We start from the raw sequence: 18,969 nt of genomic DNA, 5'->3' as shown, positions 1-18,969 counted from the left end.
TGCAGCTTTTGAAAACATCTCATCACTCTCGACTTTTTATTGTTATTATATTAATGATAATTTGAATGCTCATTGAGTTGTTCATAATGTCTGTGATCTGTGGTTGCCCCCCCCAGAAAGTTGTTTATATAATCATGTTACCACTCATCAAAATTTTAATTAAATGCTTTGACAATACATGTAATCAACATTTTATTCACAAAGTGACGCTCATGGAAAATACTGTCTGACGATGACCCATGCAGACAGAAACCGGCAATGTCAGAAATAAAAGGAAATTCGCATTTTTGCCAGAGATGCAAGTCATGTTAAGACCCTGACAAAATCATGAATCGCTGTCCACTGCCTCACAAAGCTACAATAATCTGTCAGTCTAAAAAGCTTAGATACTGGATTAATAAAAAATAGAAAACAGATAATATGGTGATTTTAATGCTTTACGTTGTCTAGGATAAATCAGGGTGATATCGTGAACAAAAAATTTGGGCCTCGTACAAGACAAGTAACACATTAACAGTACCACATCCTCTTTAAGGCACTGCAAAAGTTAAAAAAAAAACCAGTACTTTATACAGTGGTGAAATGGTGAATGCCCTTTGGGTGAAATGGTGAACTTATTTTCCCTGCTTTTTGCCACATATGTCACACATATATTCATATTTTGAACAGTCTTCATGCAGCCAAAGTTGGCAGCTAATACATTTGATCCAATCCACATCCTTTTTAGTGCAACTGTACAGTTCACCGCACCCTATACAACAACATTCTTCATCATCCGCGTCGTCATCATCGTTTTGCAATTGGATATCCAGCGACGAGTTGGATTTGGTGTCAGTGGTAGACGCTTTTCGTTTTTTGGGTTGCTTCTTTTTCATAATTCCTTTGGTAGTCTCTTTGCTTATTGTTTTTCCTTTGGTTACGGTTTTTCCTTTGGTTACGGTTTCTCCTTTGGTCCTCTTTTTAGCATTTGCTCTCCTTTTCACTGACTTATTTAGTCGTTTTCTGTTTCGCATGTTGTCGATGTTTTCTGGAGAAGTCAAAACCTCAGCTATAGCTCTGGACTTCTTCCTTGCAGATACAACTTTATCTAGGATGGTATCGGCGAAATATGGTCCAAGAGTTTGGGCTGGGTTGGGTTGTTTGGGGGAAGAGGCCAAACAGCGAGGTCATCGGTCTCATCGGATTAGGGAAGGACACGGAAGGAAGTCGGCTGTGCCCTTTCAAAGGAACCATCCCGACATTTGCCTGGAGCGATTTAGGGAAATCACGGAAAACATAAATCAGGATGGCCGGACGCGGGATTGAACCGTCGTCCTCCCGAATGCGAGTCCCGTGTGCTGACCACTGCGCCACCTCGCTCGGTGGTCCAAGAGTTTGCCAGGGGTTATTTGAGACTCTTCTGTTGCCACTGTCGAGGTCATATCTGTTGCTTCTGATGTGGATTTTGCGCCAGTTGCGAGCAGCCCAGTTGTGGTGAAGCTTGCATGTGTTCAAGTCCCTGATCGTTATCTACGTCTGCAGTTGCTTCTTCCGAGGGATTAGGTATCTCCTGCCAGTGCGAACAACTTGGTCGAGGTGAAGTAGGTCTGTTTTCATGTCGTTCGTTGTTTTCCTGATGTTGATCTGAAGCTGATGTTAAAAACGCGTATTCGGGGATGACATCAGGATTAAACGGGATGAATCCTGTGCTTCTGAACCCCGATATTGCATTCTCTGTCATAGATGCTTGTACCCATGCCTTTGTAAGCAGTCCTCCGAACACTAGTCCGGGAATTTTTCTGTTTGGATTCATTTTAATGTACGAATTGCAAGCATTGTAATAATGGGATTTCAGAGCTTTAAAAAATGATCTGTCTAGCGGCTGCAGATGGTGTGTGGTGTGGCTGGGTAGACACAGCAAAATTATGTTTTTTTCTTCTGCGAACTCTAATGTATCCACGCTGCTGCAATGAGAGCTATGTCCATCCAAAATAAGCACGACTGTTCTCTCAGACTTCCTCGGTGCAAAATGGTTCCTTAGCCACAGAAGAAAAATATCAGTTGTTACGTACGCCGACTTTTGTGACATGAAATCATGGAATCCTAACCCCTGGATCGATTTCAGCCGATCCTGGTACTCATATTACTTTTTTTTTTTTTGGTCATCAGTCTACTGACTGGTTTGATGCGGCCCGCCACGAATTCCTTTCCTGTGCTAACCTATTCATCTCAGAGTAGCACTTGCAACCTACGTCCTCAATTATTTGCTTGACGTATTCCAATCTCTGTCTTCCTCTACAGTTTTTGCCCTCTACAGCTCCCTCTAGTACCATGGAAGTCATACCCTCATGTCTTAGCAGATGTCCTATCATCCTGTCCCTTCTCCTTATCAGTGTTTTCCACATATTCCTTTCCTCTCCGATTCTGCGTAGAACCTCCTCATTCCTTACCTTATCAGTCCACCCAATTTTCAACATTCGTCTATAGCACCACATCTCAAATGCTTCGATTCTCTTCTGTTCCGGTTTTCCCACAGTCCATGTTTCACTACCATACAATGCTGTACTCCAGACGTACATCCTCATAAATTTCTTCCTCAAATTAAGGCCGGTCTTTGATATTAGTAGACATCTCTTGGCCAGAAACGCCTTTTATGCCATAGCGAGTCTGCTTTTGATGTCCTCCTTGCTCCGTCCGTCATTGGTTATTTTACTGCCTAGGTAGCAGAATTCCTTAACTTCATTGACTTCGTGACCATCAATCCTGATGTTAAGCTTCTCGCTGTTCTCATTTCTACTACTTCTCATTACCTTCGTCTTTCTCCGATTTACTCTCAAACCATACTGTGTACTCATTATACTGTTCATTCCGTTCAGCAGATCATTTAATTCTTCTTCACTTTCACTCAGGATAGCAATGTCATCAGCGAATCGTATTATTGATATCCTTTCACCTTGTATTTTAATTCCACTCCTGAACCTTTCTCTTATTTCCATCATTGCTTCCTCGATGTACAGATTGAAGAGTAGGGGCGAAAGGCTACAGCCTTGTCTTACACCCTTCTTAATACGAGCACTTCGTTCTTGATCGTCCAGTCTTATTATTCCCTCTTGGCTGTTGTACATATTGTATATGACCCGTCTCTCCCTATAGCTTACCCCTACTTTTTTCAGAATCTCGAACAGCTTGCACCATTTTATATTGTCGAACGCTTTTTCCAGGTCGACAAATCCTATGAAAGTGTCTTGATTTTTCTTTAGTCTTGCTTCCATTATTAGCCGTAAAGTCAGAATCGCCTCTCTCGTCCCTTTACTTTTCCTAAAGCCAAAATGATCGTAACCTAGCGCATTCTCAATTTTCTTTTCCATTCTTCTGTATATTATTCTTGTAAGCACCTTCGATGCATGCATGAGCTGTTAAGCTGATTGTGCGATGATTCTCGCACTTGTCAGCTCTTGCCGTCTTCGGAATTGTGTGGATGATGCTTTTCCGAAAGTCAGATGGTATATCGCCAGACTCATATATTCTACACACCAACGTGAATAGTCGTTTTGTTGCCACTTCCCCCAATGATTTTAGAAATTCTGATGGAATGTTATCTATCCCTTCTGCCTTATTTGACCGTAAGTCCTCCAAAGCTCTTTTAAATTCCGATTCTAATACTGGATCCCCTATCTCTTCTAAATCGACTCCTGTTTCTCCTTCTATCACATCAGACAAATCTTCACCCTCATAGAGGCTTTCAATGTATTCTTTCCACCTATCTGCTCTCTCCTTGCATTTAACAGTGGAATTCCCGTTGCACTCTTAATGTTACCACCGTTGCTTTTAATGTCACCAAAGGTTGTTCTGACTTTCCTGTATGCTGAGTCTGTCCTTCCGACAATCATATCTTTTTCGATGTCTTCACATTTTTCCTGCAGCCATTTCGTCTTAGCTTCCCTGCACTTCCTATTTATTTCATTCCTCAGCGACTTGTATTTCTGTATTCCTGATTTTCCCGGAACATGTTTGTACTTCCTCCTTTCATCAATCAACTGAAGTATTTCTTCTGTTACCCATGGTTTCTTCGCAGCTACCTTCTTTGTACTTATGTTTTCCTTCCCAACTTCTGTGATGGCCCTTTTTAGAGATGTCCATTCCTCTTCAACTGTACTGCCTACTGCGCTATTCCTTATTGTTGTATCTATAGCGTTAGAGAACTTCAAACGTATCTCGTCATTCCTTAGTACTTCCGTATCCCACTTCTTTGCGTGTTGATTCTTCCTGACTAATGTCTTGAACTTCAGCCTACTCTTCATCACTACTATATTGTGATCTGAGTCTATATCTGCTCCTGGGTACGCCTTACAAACCAGTATCTGATTTCGGAATATCTGGCTGACCATGATGTAACCTAATTGAAATCTTCCCGTATCTCCCGGCCTTTTCCAAGTATACCTCCTCCTCTTGTGATTCTTGAACAGGGTATTCGCTATTACTAGCTGAAACTTGTTACAGAACTCAATTAGTCTTTCTCCTCTTTCATTCCTTGTCCCAAGCCCATATTCTCCTGTGACCTTTTCTTCTACTCCTTCCCCTACAACTGCATTCCAGTCGCCCATGACTATTAGATTTTCGTCCCCCTTTACATAGTGCATTACCCTTTCAATATCCTCATACACTTTCTCTATCGGTTCATCTTCAGCTTGCGACGTCGGCATATATACCTGAACTATGGTTGTCGGTGTTGCTCTGCTGTCGATTCTGATTAGAACAACCCGGTCACTGAACTGTTCAAAGTAACACACCCTCTGCCCTATCTTCCCATTCATAACGAATCCTACACCTGTTATACCATTTTCTGCTGCTGTTGATATTAACCGATACTCATCTGACCAGAAATCCTTGTCTTCCTTCCACTTCACTTCACTGACCCCTACTATATCTAGATTGAGCCTTTGCATTTCCCTTTTCAGATTTTCTAGTTTCCCTACCACGTTCAAGCTTCTGACATTCCACGCCCCGACTCGTAGAACGTTATCCTTTCGTTGATTATTCAATCTTTTTCTCATGGTAACCTCCCCCTTGGCAGTCCCCTCCCGGAGATCCGAATGGGGGACTATTCCGGAATCTTTTGCCAATGGAGAGATCACCATGACACTTCTTCAATTACAGGCCACATGTCCTGTGGATACACGTTACGTGTCTTTAATGCAGTGGTTTCCATTGGTTTCTGCATCCTCATGTCGTTGATCATTGCTGATTCTTCCGCCTTTAGGGGCAATTTCCCACCCCTAGGACAAGAGAGTGCCCTGAACCTCTATCCGCTCCTCCGCCCTCTTTGACAAGGCCGTTGGCAGAATGAGGCTGACTTCTTATGCCAGAAGTCTTCGGCCGCCAATGCTGATTATTTATCAAAATTTAGGCAGTGGCGGGGATCGAACCCGGGACCGAAGACGTTTTGATTATGAATCAAAGACGCTACCCCTAGGCCACGGGCGGAACTTACATCCTCGAAAGAAATACTGTGGGTGGGAGTGATGACATAGACAACTGGGGGAGAAAGAGATGGACAGACAGAGAGAGGGAAGGTGGAGATGGACAGATATATGAAGTACGAGGAGATGAACAGAGAGAGAGAGGAGGGGGAAATGGATAGAGACAAGGGAAGAGGGGCAGATGGTCAGAGAGCGAGGAGGAGGAGATGGACAGAGGGGGAAACAGGAGGAAAATGGAAAGAATGAGTGGTGAGGAGGAGATGGACTGAAAGAAAGAGGGAGAAGAAGAGGTGGACTGAAGAGAGAGAGAGAGAGAGAGAGAGAGAGAGAGAGAGAGAGAGAGAGAGAGAGAGAGATGGGAGGATTAGATGGACAAAGAAAGGAGGAGGAGGAGATGGTCAGAGGAGGGAGGCGAGAGTGGGCAGTGAGAGGGGGAGTAGGAGATACGCAGAGGGGGCATGAGGGGTTGTACAGAGGGTGGGAGTGGAGGAGATGAGGGGGTGAGGAGGGTATAGAGGGGGAGGAGGAGATGAACTTTGGAGGGTGAGGAGAGTAGAGAGAGAGGGAGGAGGAGACAGGAAGAGGAGGGGAGAGTTCCAGATGGGCAGATAGTGGGACATGAGGAGATGTACAGAGAGGAGAGCTTAGGAGACAGACAAAGAGAGGGGGAAGGAGGAATGGACTAATTGAAATGGTACATAAACATACCCATGCAATGCCGAGTACTCAGCTAGCAAATTAATGAAGGGATTCTGCTACCTCTGAGCAGCTTCTGACTTTCCTCGATTTACCATCGTCTACCAGAGCAGACTAACACACTCTACAGTATGCTTTCAGGCCTAGCATCACCAAGTCAAGACAGTTCAATTAGCATTTCGTAAATATGTTTTCATTCAAACAAATTCGGCATTCTGTAGAGACCCTTTTTTTATTTTGATAAAACGACACTGCTTAAAATTGGCCTTCACCGTAATTTGTAATTATATAAATGATCATTTGAATAAGAAGCTTTGCAGTTATAATGTACAGCTTTCTTGGTGATATAATAATTACGACACAAGCCATCTAAAAGCAGTAGCTGTGAAGGAGAGAGATTTTCATATGATTGACGAACTGGCAGGTAGCGTTTGGTTTCACAGTTACAGCTGCATCTCTTTTGATGGCACTGTATTTTTGTTTTTCAGTAATGGTATAGTTCAATACTGATGTCAGCGTTTTCGATGGCGCTGGATGATGGTAATTAACAAAGAGTCCGTAAAGTTTTTGTTTGTTGTTCAAATCTCAGTCATTACAGGAAACCGTCCACCTCTAGCGTTGGCCGAAAATACCAGAATATCATCTAAGGTAAATACACTGAGGTGACAAATCATGGAATACATCCTAATATCGTGCTGGATCTCCTTTTGCTCGGCGTAGAGCAGAAACTCGGCGTGGCACGGACTCAACATGTCTCTGGAGGTCCCATGCAGAATACTGAACAATGCTGCCTCTACAGCTATCCGTAACAGTAAAACTATTGTGTATGGAAAATTTTGTGCACGAGCTGACTTCTCCATTATGTCCCATAAATATTCAATGGGATTCATGTCGGGCGTTCGAAGTGCCCTCAGTATTCATGAAACCAGCTGCGGACAACTGCAGGCTGGTGATACGGCGCAATGTCACCCATTGTTGTTTGGGAACAAGAAACCCATGAATGGCTAAAAATGGTCTCCAAGTAGCCCAATACAACTATTTCATGTCAATGATCGGTTCAATAGGACCAGAAGGCCCAGTCCAGTCCGTGTCAACACAGCCCACATCATTATGGAGCCACCACCAGCTTGCACAGTGGCTTTTTGACAACTTGGGTCTATGGCTTCGTGAAGTCTACGGCACACTGGTCATGAGCCCAAGAGGGGCGCTGCAGGCGATGTCGTGCTGTTAGCAAAGGCACTCTCATTACTCATCTGCTGCCATAGCCCATTAATGCCAAATTTTGCCGCACTGTCCTAACGGATACATTCGTCGTACAAGCCACATTGATTTCTGCGGTTATTCAACTCAAGTGTCGCTTGTCTGTTAGCACTGACAACTCTACGTGAACGCCGCTGGTCTCGGTCGTTAAGTGAAGGACGTCCGACACTGATGAGAGGTAATACCTGAAATTTGGTACTTGCGGAACACTCTTGTCACTGTGAATTTCGGAACATTGTATTCTCTAACGATTTCCGAGACGGAGTGTCCCATGCATCTAGCTCGAACGACCATTCAGCGTTCAAAGTCCGTCGTGCGGCGACAATCAGGTCGGAAACGTTTTCACGTGAATCACCTGAGAACAAATGACAGCTCCGCGAACGCGTTGTCCTTTTATACCTTGAGTTCGCGATACTACCGTCATCTGTATATGTGCGTATCACTAACCTATAACTTTTGTCACTTCACTGTATATACACATGAGTTGCATATTTAAGTTCCCACTACTGGTGGCTCATTCAGTGCTAGAAAAGAAATGGAGGAAGAGGAGCCATGCTGCGGCTCGCGTTGGTGCTGTTGGTAGGTTTCCGCCCTCTGTTGGAGGCCAGATGCTATCGTTTAGTTGGCATGGTTGCGGTTGTTTGTCTTCTTCTCGTGTTCACTGGCGCAACTCGTTTCGCAAGTGTTGCCTGTCCGCTAGTGGCAGCAGTGCGGTTATCGGTATGTAGTAATTCTTGTCCTATCTTTGGGGAGACGTGGTTGTTGGTCCATGTCGTGTGAGTGTGGCAGTTCGGTTGGGGACTCAGGAGGAGCCAGGTCCGCGCAGTGCGCGAACACGATGGGAGCCCTGGCGGCGCGCATAGGCTGCCACATGGAAGGCCTGTGGTCATGAGGGCGCACGACCTCGTGGTAAACCGGATCCAGCGAGCTTTAAGATGAGTGCGTTTCCATGCAAGTACGGAAACCTCCAGTATTGTGATATCTCGCGATTTTCCAGTGACTTGGGTTCGTGTTGCTGCTCGTAGTGTCACCGAGGCAAAGAGCAGCGAGTAGAGTGCTTCTGGCGTATTGTTCCATCGAACGTCAGGTAGCCTCAGTAAGATTATTTAGTCATTCGTAGACTGCCACTAGTCTGAGTTACCATCTTGTGAAGCGAATGCAACTCTTGACTGCCTATCTCATTGCTCGCAAAAAAGTTTGTCGCCGGATCCTCTCAGAGGTCGATTTCCGGAGCACTGTCTGTGCCCCCTTGGTTCTTGTGTTTTATTATCTTATTCCCCTTGTGGTGATGAGTTTCTTGTTTTTTTTTTTTTTTGTTTTTTTTTAAGTAACCTTTGCCATTGCGTTTCCTGTTTAACAGCAGATTTCTAACTTTTTAAAAATATTATTGCCATTCCTGGCGTGTGGTGATCAGTTGCTTGTCTTTTAAAATTAACCTTTGCTATTGCATTTGCTGTTTTACAGCAGGGCTTTAAATTTTTAATATAACTGCCATTCTTGGCGTTACAGCAGGTTTTTTAAATGGTTTACCATCATTTTACCTCACCCGTTTGGTGAGCAGTTGCTGGTTCTTTTAAATCAATTTCAATTTTAATAATGAGCAGCCTCAGTTGCACCGTTTACCTAGAATTTACCTAGGTTTCAGTCGTTATTCTAAAAAAGGTTGGGTTATCCTGACTGAAACCTAGGTAAATTCTAGTTAAACGGTGCAACTGAGGCTGTTCATTATTAAAATTAAAATTAATATTTATGCAGTTGCTGACGGGGGCGCGAAGTGTTGAAGACTTTTAAATTAACCTTTGCTATTGTATTGGCCGCTTTAACTACTAGGTTTTAACTACTAGGTTTCAGTAGATGCACAGGAGACCCGTATAGGATATGTTATAAACGATACCGCAGACAACGCATCTGGGAGCAGCGATAAACAGACGATACTCACCCACCATGCTTAGACGGGCACATGAAGCTATAAGTCGAAGAGACAGCCCCTGATGGTTCAAATGGCTCTGAGCACTATGGCACTTAACATCTGAGGTCATCAGTCCCCTAGAACTTAGAAATACTTAAACCTAAGTAACCTAAGGACATCACACACAGCCATGCCCGAGGCAGGATTCGAACCTGCGACCGTAGCGGTCGCGCGGTTCCAGGCTGAAGCACCTTGAACCTCTCGGCCACACCGACCGGCAGCCCCTGATAAAGGGAGGAAGGTTTACACTGAGGGCTTGTGGTATTTTCGCAGGATGTCAAAGCCGGCAGGAGAAATATGCCTAACCATTGTATTCTATGTATTGTATGTTAACTGGGGGCCTAGAAACGACGGAGAGGCTCCACCCCCCCCCCCCCTCCCCCCCGCAGCCGCAGTGGTCCACAACCCCACGACGACTACTGCAGTCCACTTCACCCCTCCGCCGCCCCACACCGAACCAAGGGTTATTGTGCGGTTCGGCCCCCGGTGGACCCCCCAGGGAACATCTCACACGAGACGATTGTAACCCCTATGTTTGCGTGGAAGAGTAATGGTGGTGTACGCGTACGTGGAGAACTTGTTTGCGCAGAAATCGTCGACATAATGTAGCTGACGCAGAATAAGGGGAAAAAGCCCGCATTCGCCGTGGCAGATGGAAATCCGCCTAAAAACCATCCACAGACTGGCTGGCTCACCGGACCTCGACACAAGTCCGCCGGGCGCTCCTTCCCGCCTGGAATGCCTAACCATACGGAACAATTTTGCAGGTACTTTGTCCAAAGAGGTACATGAGCGCAAATAAATATCAAAACAGAAAATATCGGCTTGAGTATGGACCAAAATAGGGGCCTGCCACAATTAATGTTTTTACATAATTTTTCCCTGAATAGCGTGTGTGACGACTGTCGCCGCCGCGAATTGGCTGCCCGCTGCGCACCTACAGATGGCACGCGCGTCCTGCCTTGATTAAGGCGCCCAGTGAGTAAGCAGTCGGCAGCAGAGGAGCGGCCTTGACCCGCCGCCGCGCATCAGGCTGTGTCTGGCAGGCCGCGTCATCGCAGCCTCACGCCGCCCGCTACCGGCGCACCGGCAGCGGTGGCAGGCGAGAGCGCGACTACCGACACCCACCAATGTCGGTGCACACCGACGTCCGGTTCAGTGTTCACTGGAGGCGAGGACTTGCTTCTTAAGTAATTAGAGCAATGTCAAACTTGGGGCTCAGTTCCACAAGCACCTTGATTTTGTGGGTCTTCAGTCCGAAGTACGGCCGCTGATATTTTTAAAAATATAAGGAATCCGACATATCGATACTTAAAAAGTATCATTATCGGTCTCGATACACCGAAATAATGTAGCGATATATCGAAGGAGTGAATATCGGCGTCCCGGCCCATAAAAATATCGGCTGCTCAATGCCATGGCCAGCCAAGCTAGGCTTTTCGGATGAGGATACACTCATGCTCATAAATTAAGGATAATTGCAGAATGCGGCGCCACACAACGTGGCACTACACAAAACTGGCGCTGATAGCATAGGCACATAGGGAACACACAGGACACAGATCTGTAAGTCCACGGTATTGGTGATAAGTTGAGAAAACCGTCCCGAAACACATGTGCTGAAAACGCCACTGTGTCCTGTGCATGTACCCCGACATCAATATGGGATATGATCACCATCCACAAGTACACAGGCCGCACAATGGGTTGGTATACTCTGGATCAGGTGTTCGAGCAGCTGCTGGGGTATAGCCTCCCATTCTTGCACCAATGCCTGTCGGAGCTCCTGAAGTGTCGTAGAGGTTTGAAGACGTGCAGCGATACGTCGCCCGAGAGCATTACAAATTCGTTCAAATGGCTCTGAGCACTATGGGACTTAACATCTGAGGTCATCAGTCCCCTAGAACTTAGAACTACTTAAACCTAACTAACCTAAGGACATCACACACATCCATGCCCGAGGCAGGATTCGAACCTGCGACCGTAGCGGTCGCGCGGTTCCAGACTGAAGCGCCTAGAACCGCTCGGCCACACCGACTGGCTGAGAGCATTCCAGACGTGCTCGATGGGGTTTAGTTCTGGAGAACAGGCAGGCCACTCCATTCGCCTGATATCTTCTGTTTAAACGAACTCCTCCACGATGGCAGCTCGGTGGGGCCGTGTGTTATCATCCGTCAGTAGGAAGGTGGGACCCACTGCACCCCTGAAAAGGCGGACATACTGGTGCAAAATGAAGTCCCGATACACCTGACCTGGTACACTTCCTCTGTCAAAGACGTGCAGGGGTGTACGTGCACCAGTCATAATCCCACCCCACACCATCAAATCACGACCTCCATACAGGTCCCTTTCAAGGTCATTAAGAGGTTGGTATCTGGTTCCTGGTCCACACCACATGAAAACCCTGCGAGAATCATTGTTCAGACTGTACCTGGACTCGTCCGCGAACATAACCTGGGACCACTGTTCCAGTGACCATGTACTGTGTTCTTGACACCAGGCTTTACAGGCTTTCGTGTGATCAGGGTTCACTGGAATGCAATTTGCAGGTCTCCGGGCGATTAAACCACTTCTGTTCAGTCGTCTGTAGAATGTGTGTCTGGAGACAACTGTTCCAGTGGCTGCGTTCAGCGCGATGTCGCCAAACACGGATGCGACCATCATAATGCTCTAAACAGAACCTGGATTCATCCGAAGAAATGACGTTTTTCCATTCGTGCACTCAGGTTCGCCGTTGAGTACACCATCGGAGGCGCTCCTGTCTGTGTTGCAGCGTCAAGGGTAACCGCAGCCATGGTCTCCGAGCTGACAATCCATGCTGCTGCAAACGTCGTCTAACTGTTCGTGCAGATGGTTGTTGTCTTGCAAACGTCCCCATCTGTTGACTCAGGGATCGAAACGTGGCTGCACGATCCGTCGCAGCCATGCAGATAAGGTGCCTGTCATCTCGACTGCTAGTGATACGAGGCCGTTGGGATCCAGCACGGCGTTCCGTATTACCCTCCTGAACCTACCGATTCCATATTCTGCTAACAGTCATTGTATCTCGACCAACGCGAGCAGCAATGTCGCGATACGATAAACAGCAATCGGTATAGGCTACAATCCGACCTTTACTAAAGCCGGAAACGTGACGGTACGCATTTCTCCTCCTTACACGAGGCATCACAACAACGGTTTACCAGGCAACGCCGGTCAACTGCTGTTTGTGTATGAGAAATCGGTTGGAAACTCTCCTCACGTCAGCACGTTGTAGGTATCGCCACCGGCGCCAACTTTGTGTGAATGCTCTGAAAAGCTAATCATTTGCATATCACAGCATCTTCTTCCTGTCGGTTAAATTTTGCGTCTGTAGGACGTCATCTTCGTGGTGTAGCAATTTTAATGGCCAGTAGTGTCTGTAATCATTTAGTAAAAATGTTCACATTACAGATGAAATAACGCAGAAACCCATTGATGATGGAATAAAGGTGCTGACACATGTTGGGGGACTGGGAAAAAACGGTGTTTTGTGTGTATGGCAGACCTTACGTCCAACAATTTTAACTGCAAAAACAGTAAACACAAGGAGCTGCAAATGATGAATATTTCACCCCTTCTTTCGATGTCTTCGCGATGGAGGTTACAACCGCGACGGCCATCGTTGAAATCGTGCGGTTTTCTTATATGTGGCCGAGGAAAATGTTTGCAGACACACTGCCGTTCAGAGTCGACATCAATAGGCTTAACGGGGTGGCATAAAGGGCGTGGTGAAACCACCCCTTCTCTTGAGGCGTTAATTTCACACAATTTGGGATCGGAAACGAGAGTCTCTGACACTGATGACCTCCTACGAACGCTTCCACCCTTCTCTATGGACATGGTTGTCTAGCAACTCCACTGAATGTTCAAATGTGCGTGAAATCTTATGAGACTTAACTGCTAAGGTCATCAGTCCCTAAGCTTACACACTACTTAACCTAAATTATCCTAAGGACAAACACACACACCCATGCCCGAGGGAGTACTGGAACCTCCGCCGGAATCAGCCGCACAGTCCATGACTGTAGCGCCGTACGCCGCTCGGCTAATCCCGTGCGTCTCCACTGAATGTGATCGCTCCTATTTGGACTGCACTACTACCGCAATTTTTGCTCTGATGTACAGTTCAAAACCATTCAACGAAATCGGAACATGATCCGAAGCAGCAAAGGGTGCCTATGCTTTTTGAGCCCTCCTGTGGTGTGATCACTGAGGGGAGCGACATGACACATGCGTGAATAAAACGGCAAACGTCCCTCTAAAACATTGCCCCCCCCCCTCCCACCCACAGCCACACAATTAGGTAATACCGGTCAGTGCCACCACCCCACGATTATCGAGCACTTTAGACATGTACCTGTAGAGAGAAAACCTATGAGCATAGTCCTAAGCGCCTACAGGTAGGCAACAACTTGACGCCTCTCCATTCTCGCACGCCTATTAGCAGTTGACCAGGATTTTGACGGCTTTTCTCTGTGCAGATACATTTTTAAAATGCTCAACCAACGTGGGCGGTTGGTACTGACATTATTGCCGAACTGGGGGATCTTAAGGAAACCCTTTGCCATTGATAAACAGTCAATTCGTTTTAGAAGTAATAGACGCAAGATACTCATGTAAATTAACTTGAATAAATGTTTTTGATAAAAGCAGCGAAAACATGCTTTTACGTCAAGATGGAATATTTCTAAGTCCAGTAATCTTATGTATCGATTCAGGCACAATCTCTCTTTAAATGCCAAATCCATATTTAAGCGGCTGTTCGTATAAATTCTGGGACTCACAATCTCAGTCTTAACTTTTGGAAAGCCGGATCTTTCATTAACTATGCGTGATGGAAAGAAGTCATTATTGCTATATTAAGACATTTTATTAGTGGACTTTAAGTCTCTCTCAGGAAATCTGAAGGAACACATGAAATGTATTCGCAGTTGCGAATAAGGACAATCATTAGGTGTATAATGGAATGACGTCAATGGAGATTTGTGCTGTACCGGGATTCAAATCCGGATTTCCCACTTTACGCAAGAGGTCGCCTTGATAGCTTTGGGTATCCGTGCACGCCTCCCTACCAGACTCAGACTTCCATAAATCGTCGTTCATGAGGCACAATCTGCAGTCGTACTCTTGCTATAATTTCCGCACAGCGGAGGGAGCGGGATATTTTAATGGAAACTCACTGCCTAGTATCGGCGAATAAATAGGACACTGCAGTGACTGTGTTCTTCGGACATACATGCATCTTTCTTCTTAATAACACAAGCACTGCAGTATCGTCTCGGCGAAGGATGTGTGGACCCCACGACTTTATTAGTGGAACACTAAATGGTACAAAATCTGAGGTACAGTTCGGAGGAGAAATTTCAAAACATTTTGAAATTAAAACAGGTGTAGAGATTGTAATGGACTCTCTTCTGTGTTTTTCGATTGTGTCTGAGAAAAAAGTAATCCCAGAATGGTGGAAAGTAAAACCAGAGCTATAAATTGGCTAAACAATCAAATTAGGAAGAACCAGTGCTAGCATAAACTGCTTAGCGTTTGCAGACGACCTGGCGAGTCTATATCATGGTATATGAAATCAGAGCATTAAATAATCGTAATTCTTAAAGAATCAGCGGGTAAGATGTGGCTTCAAATATCGTTTGAAAAGAAGAAAGGAGTAAAAGTCCAGGAACAATCTGGCATCCCGTATCTGAAAACTAAATATGGGAAAATCGAAAGTTTCTCAGTTCACGTATTTAGGCAAAGCCATTCAGGAAACTGGCCTGGAAAAGGTTGGTTACTAAATTCGCTGTCGGAAAGTGGTGACAGCTTTCAGGCTTGCAAGAAACGTTTATAACAAAAAGCTTATCTCAAAGAACACAAAAATGAAACCCCTCCCTCCTCCCCTACAGCCATCGAACTAGTGTATCTTTATGGGACTGAGAAATTAGTTTTAATCAGAAAGGGAGACACTGAAGAAAGGGAAAAGAGAATGAAAAGTAATGAGGAAAGTTTTAGGTCCTAACTGTACTGAAGAAGGAACGCACACGCTAAGAGCAAACAATGAAATTGAAAAGTGTATCATAATGTATTTGGATATGGAAAACCGAAGGCTAAAATTCTACAGGTACATGAAAAGAATGGAAGCAACTAGACTCACTGGATAAGCTGTAAAATTCTACGGAACTCGCGGTAAAGCTATACAAGAAAGGGAAATATTTCGGTAGAAAATTCGCCACTGAACACCTGACCTGGCAGAAAAACCCACGAAAGCCGGAACGGTTCGGGCTGATGTGAGGGTAGGAGCCCGTTGTGAGAAGATGAAAGTAATCTCAGCACATGAAAAGGTGAAACAAAGCGCTGGAAATTCCCCATGTCGTACAGCGCGCGGTCCAGGAGGGGTCAAGGGTGAGTAATAGTAATAAAACATCGTACTGATTTTGTTATTGTTATTGAATTCTGAAGCATCTGCAGCTCGTTAGAAGTTTTACGGCAACAAGTTCTATTCCAGAGAGCGGAGAGCGGGAATTGCGAAATGAGATCATAGTCACAAATATTGCTCACCCCCTCCCTAAGTGTACCCTGGTTTCGCACCTGGGACATAGAGAGTGTAGGAAGATACACTACTGGCCATTAAAATTGATACACCACGAAGATGACGTGCTACAGACGCGAAATTTAACCGACAGGAGAAGATGCTGTGATATACAAATGATTAGATTTTCAGAGCATTCACACAAGGTTGGCGCCGGCGACGTCACCTACAACGTGCTGACATGAGGAAAGTTTCCAACCGATTTCTCATACATAAACAGTAGTTCACCGGCGTTGCCTGGTGAAACGTTGTTGTGATGTCTCGTGTAAGGACGAGAAATGCGTACCATCACGTTTCCGACTTTGATAACGGTCGCATTGTAGCCTATCGCGATTGCGGTTTATCATATCGCGATATTGCTGCTCGCATTGGTCGAGATCCAATGACTGTTAGCAGAAAATCAAATCGGTGGGTTCAGGAGGGTAATACGGAATACCGTGCTGGGTCCCAACGGCCTCGTATGACTAGCAGTCGAGACGGCAGGCATCTTATCTGCATGGCTGTGACAAGATCGTGCAGCCACGTCTCGATCCCTGAGTCAACAGATGGGGACGATTGCAAGACAACAACCATCTGCACGAACAGTTAGACGACGTTTGCAGCAGCATGGACTATCAGCTCGGAGACCATGGCTGCGGTTACCCTTGACGCTGCATCTCAGACAGGAGCACCTGCGATGGTGTACTCAACCTGGGTGCACGAATGGCAAAACGTCATTTCTTCGGATGAATCCAGGTTCTGTTTACAGCATCATGATGGTCGCATCCGTGTTTGGCGACATCGCGGTGAATGCACATTGGAAGCGTGTATTCGTCATCGCCAAACTGGCGTATCACCCGGCGTGATGGTATGGGGTGCCACTGGTTACCCGTCTCGGTCACCTCTTGTTCACACTGACGGCACTCTAAACAGTGGACGTTACATTTCAGATGTGTTACGACCCGTGGCTCTACCCTTCATTCGATCCCTGCGAAACCCTACATTTCAGCAGGATAATGCACGACCGCATGTTGCAGGTCCTGTACGGGCCTTTCTGGATACAGAAAATATTCGACTGCTGCCTGGCCAGCACATTCTCCAGACCTCACCAATTGAAAACGTCTGGTCAATGGTGGCCGAGCAACTGACTCGTGACAATGCGCCAGTCACTACTCTTGATGAACTGTGGTATCGTGTTGAAGGTGCATGGGCAGCTGTACCTGTACACGCCATCCAAGCTCTGTTTGAGTCAATGCCCAGGCGTATCAAGGCCGTTATCACGGTCAGACGTGGTTGTTCTGGGTACTGATTTCTCAGGATCTATGCACCCAAATTGCGTGATGATGTAATCACATGTCAGTTCTAGTATAATATATTTGTCCAATGAATACCCGTTTATCATCTGCATTTCTTCTTGGTGTAGCAATTTTAATGGCCAGTAGTGTATTTACGAAAACGGTTGTTGAGAGTCTCAGAGGCTACCGAAAGGAGGATCGATTAATATGCCTAAAAGTAAACATTGGTAGAGCTCATCACGCCACCTAGCATAGTTCAAGACGTACTTCCTGAAAACTAGATGCACATGAAAGACCCCCTCTCGCTGGGACGTTCTGCACGTCTATCGGCATCGTCGGAAGAAGAGGCGCAAAAGATCTGTATTTCAGCAGTAGGAGGGTGACGAGCAGGTGCTGCCGTTTACCTCGTCGGGCTGGTCGGAGCCAGGCGCCTCCAGGTCGTCCGAATCGTCGGGCGGCGCTCTGCCGCGGCCTGCACCTCCTACTACCCAGACGCCGTCTCTCCTGGAGCCGGAGTTGGAGCTGGAGCTGGAATTGCTGTTCCTGCCACTGCTACCGCCGCCGCCGCCGCCGCCGCCACCACTGTCTCCCTGCCAGCTACCGTTGTGGCCTTCTCGGGCGGCGCACGTCTCCAGTAGCCTCGTCTCTAGCGCCTGCATACACACAATGATGATGTCGTAATTTCCGTATAAGTGTAGAATAAACTCCCTCTCTTTTTTTCCGGCAACTCAGATCACTGCCTGGCACTGCGATCCTTACTGGCTTTTAGCGATTAAGGAATAATCTTGTTTCAAAAAAATGGTTCAAATGGCTCTAAGCACTACGGGACTTAGGGGAAAGTGGGGGAAATACATGCACCTAAGGAAAAATCGATGTGAACCATTCGTTTCGTCATTAAAACCTACGAAAATAAGTACATACCATACAATGGGCATTTCTCCACATATTCCAATAGTCTGTAAATAGTTATAAACAGTACCTCAATTTTGAACATTAAAATAAAAGAAGTGCAAATTCGTGGTATTCCCCACCCATGATGGTAATGACACGCAGAGTACTGGGTAATAATACGTAAAACAAACAAACCATAAAAATGTACAATACTTGCTATTTTTATTTGCTTATTAGTTACTACAAATAGTAAACAGTATATTTAAGAACTAAATAATGTAATTCTACAAAAATCTCTTATAATTTTCATTTTTATTGATGTGAAATGAGTTCATTTTCTCATACAGCAAAGATCGCACTTGTAACCTTTTGGAGTGTTCCAGCGACTACGTTCTTCATGACTCCATCTGCTGCAAGAAATACATCGGTACCATAGTTCTCCATCTTTCCCAAACTCTACACAAACTAAACAGACATCTTCTGAAATCGCGAATTGATCACTTTTGGTTGACGTTGTTGTGACCTCTTCTAGGTCTACTAGAAGCGGAACATCTTCTGCTGAAGATCCAGGAATCTGTTCTTCACTCCTTTTGAGGATATGTGGCTCATTTGTAGATGCAACCACTTCATTTCCATTTGTTGCATTTGGAACCTCTTCATCTTCAAGGACAACATCTCTGAAGATCTCACATTGTTGTGAGTCGTCATGCTGAAATTTGTTTGGATTGAAAGGGCAAATCCCACATGCCTTAAACCCTGAATGCCCTTTGTCCATGGTAGCGACCTTAATACACTCCTGGAAATGGAAAAAAGAACACATTG

The 18,969-nt window shown here is 45.6% G+C and overlaps 1 protein-coding gene across 1 annotated transcript in view; it reads right to left on the bottom strand.

Moving 5' to 3' along the window:
* LOC124785008 overlaps window positions 1-18,969 on the bottom strand; it is a 960,541-nt gene that overhangs the window by 124,840 nt on the left and 816,732 nt on the right. Inside the window, exon 8 of the mRNA XM_047254148.1 lies at window positions 17,661-17,909. Coding sequence (XP_047110104.1) covers window positions 17,661-17,909 — 249 coding nt within the window. The remainder of the gene's footprint in view (window positions 1-17,660; window positions 17,910-18,969) is intronic.

This window comes from Schistocerca piceifrons, chromosome 1, assembly GCF_021461385.2.
Source record: "Schistocerca piceifrons isolate TAMUIC-IGC-003096 chromosome 1, iqSchPice1.1, whole genome shotgun sequence".
Lineage (NCBI taxonomy): Eukaryota > Metazoa > Arthropoda > Insecta > Orthoptera > Acrididae > Schistocerca > Schistocerca piceifrons.
The sequence above is the reverse complement of the archived record's forward strand: the minus strand, read 5'-3'. Positions and strand labels throughout refer to the sequence as shown.